The 4,359-nt window shown below is 42.3% G+C and overlaps 2 protein-coding genes across 3 annotated transcripts in view; both read right to left on the bottom strand.

Annotated features, from left to right (window-relative positions):
• Positions 1–2,657, bottom strand: part of CTL5 (C-type lectin 5) — an 8,265-nt gene extending 5,608 nt beyond the window's left edge. Inside the window, exon 1 of the mRNA XM_018021637.2 lies at positions 1,667–2,657. Within this exon, the coding sequence (XP_017877126.2) occupies positions 1,667–1,875 (209 nt within the window). The 5' untranslated portion in view covers positions 1,876–2,657. The remainder of the gene's footprint in view (positions 1–1,666) is intronic.
• Positions 2,658–2,765: 108 nt separating this feature from the next.
• galla-1 (cytosolic iron-sulfur assembly component galla-1) lies at positions 2,766–3,907 on the bottom strand. 2 transcript variants are annotated; one of them, XM_018021639.2, is made up of 4 exons: positions 3,750–3,907; positions 3,594–3,686; positions 3,170–3,433; positions 2,766–3,101 (listed from the first exon to the last, which is right to left on the bottom strand). In XM_018021639.2, the coding sequence occupies exons 2-4, from the start codon at positions 3,676–3,678 to the stop codon at positions 3,004–3,006; spliced, it is 447 nt and encodes a 148-aa protein (XP_017877128.1). In that variant the 5' UTR covers positions 3,679–3,686; positions 3,750–3,907; the 3' UTR covers positions 2,766–3,003. The 2 variants fall into 2 exon arrangements, with proteins under 2 accessions (XP_017877128.1, XP_017877127.1); XM_018021638.2 differs by having other exon boundaries at positions 3,594–3,907.
• Positions 3,908–4,359: the final 452 nt, after the last annotated feature.

Here is a 4,359-nt window from a genome sequence, read left to right as displayed (position 1 = left end):
ATTTTACAATTTTTAGCCTCTGATTAAATTCATTTAGCTGTTACTGATACATTTTTGAGAACTTGTTGCTGAAATCATTTTTTCAATAGGAATTTCATTTGAACGGACAGGTGTTACAATTCGGTTCGCGTTACAACTCGACCGATTTGACCCTAGTTACGGGGTTACAGCGTTGGCGAAACGTAGGAAAGGGGGAGAGATCGTGGGTTTATTTCATATCCGCGTGTGTGCTCGTGGAACCGTTATCTGGCCGGCTTTATATCGTCCGGTTTACACGGCTGGCTCGTGTGTTCCACGTCTTAACGGCTCCTCCGTCTGTGGGCCCGCTGCATGTACACGTATTCGGGACGGCAGGAGATCAGGGCGTTACAAAAACCAGGAGCGTGCCAATGCGGTTCGAACGAATTAAAAACGAGGCGATCATCGATTTTGACTCTCGTCCCATTTCTCGTAACCGCGTTGACGCGTTTCTTGCCGCTACGCTAAATTATATACGACGGGACAGATTTTCACCGAACGCAGAGCCATTCCCATTTGTATGTTAAAACCCGTGTTTATGCAAATGCGTGTTTAATGACATGTGGGTCACCGGTGACACCTGCTGTCCCGGTTCCTCTTTACCCCTTCCCAGTTTTTTTTTTTTCAGATCAACGGAAGAAAGTGATAATCAGTGGTACAACACTGTGGTGGATGACTGTTCACAATAAAAAAATAGTGATTGCGTGAAACTGATGGAATTTTGTTCAGTGATGTATAAATACAACGTCAGGATTAGGAAGCGTTTCTCGATGGTAAAGAAAAAACGAAGCTCATCTTTAATTCAAAACTCGAACTGTGATTCGCGGCACGTCTCTGTCCGGGATGGAAACCGGGCCCGGATTTTTTCCTTCCTTTTGCGGAGGATATATCGTAAGACGCAATGAATCTACGTCGGAGGTAATACCTCACGTGCTCCGCGAGTTGCATCTGTTGCGTACAGCCACGGTCTTACGCAAGGAAAGTTATATCTTCCCGAAGATAAACCTCCGTCGCCTCTCACGAATCGGAGAGACAGTGAGCGATCTTCAAAACAAGCACGGCACCGCGTTTACCACGAAACGGCGTACGTAGGAAAATTACCTCCCTCCCTCCCGTACGGTTTTAAAAGGGAAACCATAATTAGTGCCGGTCCGCTAAATTTTATGCTCCCCGGTATGGAAAGCGTGAGAATCAATACGAAGAATCGAGTTCTCATAGTGTGAATTTGGTAAATCTCAGTCTTAAGAATAGTTAATTGACTGTGGGTAGTTAAAACAATCGCATGCTAATTAAGACGCTATCATTACGCGCCCTTTTGTATACCGAGACGGTGCTCCTATTTTAACGACGGAACAAAGATGAGACTCGTGGATTTGTACATAACGACGAAGGAACGGTTCCTATTTTTATGAAAGCCTACAAATAATTTTAACGACGTCTGTGATCCGTCGTACTAAGGAGACCAGAAATGATTCTCAAGGATTAAGAACGTAGCTCGGGATACATTTTTACTAGAAGGTGAAAGCAACGACGTTGACCCGAGTCTTATGCGGTCACCCCGCGAGTCATGCTCGCGCGGGTTAATCGAAGAGAAAGGGTGTTCGATCGCGCTGTGGGGTCGCTTTCGATTTCTCCCGTGTGCACTTACTTGAAGGGAAGCGTACGTCCACTCGTTGCACGGTTCCTCGGGATGGATGAGAAGCACGAGAAAAAGTCCTGCGTACGCGCGTAGTTATATTTTTTCGGTTTGCCCAATGGGTGAACGCGTGAACCTCTCTCGTCCAGGATCGATCGCGGCGAGAAAGAAGAATGAACTGCGATGGACGAGGTGGCGACCGGTATATAGCCGGCCCACATTCCCTTCTGGCTCGAGTAACCCAGATTCTTCCCACCCGACTGTGTCTGGGGAACATCTTCGGGGGCCTGAAAGGTGGAATAAGTCCCATCTTGCCCCGGACACCTCTCACCGATTCCTCCTCCTGTCCGTTACTCGCCGCGGGTCCCTCGGACGCCTTTGGCAGCTACAATTCGTTTTTCTCGCGCTGGAATCTCTGTAATTGATTCTCCTAAAGGAATTGTCCTTCCGCTGCACGAACGCCTCGTAGACGCATCGATTTTCATTGATGAGGTCTCATTTTTTTACTAGGTCATTGGGTTGAAACTACTCTTTTTTTAATCAAATGTATTTACTGTACTCGGTTAATTGACTGATAACGAAATTGTATCATTATTTGTATGAACACAGTCTCGTGGATGCACGTGGCTCCTTGGTCATGTATGTGAAGTAATAAGGAAGTTTGAATCTAACAAATGTGAAGAACTTAGGCTCTCGTTATTAAATTAGAATTTCGTTTGTTTTTACATCAAACATATTTACTATTCTTGGTCGATTTATTCATCGATTAATCATTTCAGAAATCGTATTATTAATTCTATAAAAAAATTCTTGTGCATAGAACACTTTGCTTCTTGATTATATGTATTAGAATAACGAGCAAGATTGAGTCTAATTATACGGGAAACCTAGACTGTCTTTATTAAATTGATAGAAACTAGTTTTTTTTTTTTTTAAATCAAATATATTGACAACGATTTACAAATTTGATCATTTACAAAATCATTCTTCCTATGAATAAATTCTTATGGACAGAACATATCCTGGCTCCTTGATTACGTCTATTAAAGTACTGAGGAACTTTAAATCTAATAGAATCCATTTGTTCTTTATTAAAGTCTTAGGAATTCGGTTCTTTTCAAATCAAATATATTTACAATTTAATGTACAAAGATATTTAGTACATTTATAAAAAATTTACAGTCGTTCATCCGCCATTTGTATCGTTTATATGTACATTCGTATTAGTACAAAGAGTTCTTCTTGGCGATCGTGGATAAAACACATCCTGCCTCTTTGATTATATGTATGAGAGTAATGAGCATGTTTGGACCTAATGGAATCCATGCAGCATGCAAACAGCCAGGCTTTCACTCTTCTTCCTGAATACACTTCTCCACCAGCTCTCTTAAATTAGGATTCTCCATAGCAGCAGCGATTCTCTCTTTGTCGTTTATCTGTTTGTTTACTAAAACACAGAATTTTAATGAATGATAATCGATGATCAATTTTAATTTAATAATCGAGCATACTCACTCTCTTGTTCAGTAGAGTGTGCACCTTTTTTAATGTATATATCTAGTTTAAAAAAGTCTTCTAACTGTCGTTCTAATTTTACTCTAATGCAAAGACCAATTAGCGTCGCCAGGGAACAGTGTGGCACTGTTGGGTTGAACTCGATCCGTATCACAGAAACACCTTTGGGCGTCTGGTTGAGAATCTCGACACAGTCTTCATAGACAACATCTAGTTGCTCCAGAGTCTGCGGTTTCTCCGGGTCCTTGATAGTCCTCAGCAGGTCTACAATAACAAACTTGATGAGTCTTAAAAACATTCTTACATGCAGTCCAAGTTATTTAAGTTACGAAAGCGATAAAACGCTGTACAGTTATTGTGGATTCAACAGTTTGGGGGTAATGAAAGGTGAGCGGTTTTGATGAGTAGCGAGGTTTACACTTGCCATAGACGGACTCCTTGAGTTCAGCGTCGGACAGCGAGAGGATCGCACGATTTTTCGCGTCCAAGCAGCCTTCGGTAGCCTCCATTTCGTCGCCTGTCGGCAAACCATCTCTTATCTTTCCTCCGATTGAGATTTTTCGTAAGAACGACAACATACTTTCCTCGTTCCCCACCAGCCACTTGGCACAGGTCAACGGATCATTGTTACAATTTGTTTATGCTATGCTTATGGCCGACGAGAGCTCAGGGTTCGTATAATTTTTCTTGCATGGCTCGCTTCCCCTCTTTTTCGCCCGTATTTCGATCCCCACTACTATTCTCCTCATGCGCCATGCCTAGCATACCGTCATCGAGTACCAGTCCCCACAATGGCCGCGTCGTCCCCACTTTTCGGCCAAGGGAAAAATTATAGGAACCCTGCGAGAACTTAACCTCTGCGCAATTGCGAGCAGAATGCATGTGACTGGCTTATCGTTCCGACCCCGGCCGTAGCCTCTGCCAGGTTTCCATTTCGAATTTAATTTCAATAATGAACTCACGTTTTCTGTCAATTGTTCCTATTTTAATATTGACACTCATGTGAAGTTAGGGATTAAGTAGAGGCGATTAATAAAGAATTAGGCAGGCCATGTTATTTATTAATTTAATTAGGAAATATTGTATAAAATTAATACAAGTTTTCAGTTATTATTGGTTTCGATTTAACACATCGTTCTCCGTTTCTCTTATCTGATTACGCTGTGAAAGGGAAAAGATTATAGTACCAT

This window comes from Ceratina calcarata, unplaced genomic scaffold (genome assembly GCF_001652005.2).
Source record: "Ceratina calcarata isolate Rehan_Ccalc_2016 unplaced genomic scaffold, ASM165200v1 scaffold257.2, whole genome shotgun sequence".
Taxonomy (NCBI): domain Eukaryota; kingdom Metazoa; phylum Arthropoda; class Insecta; order Hymenoptera; family Apidae; genus Ceratina; species Ceratina calcarata.
The sequence above is the reverse complement of the archived record's forward strand: the minus strand, read 5'-3'. Positions and strand labels throughout refer to the sequence as shown.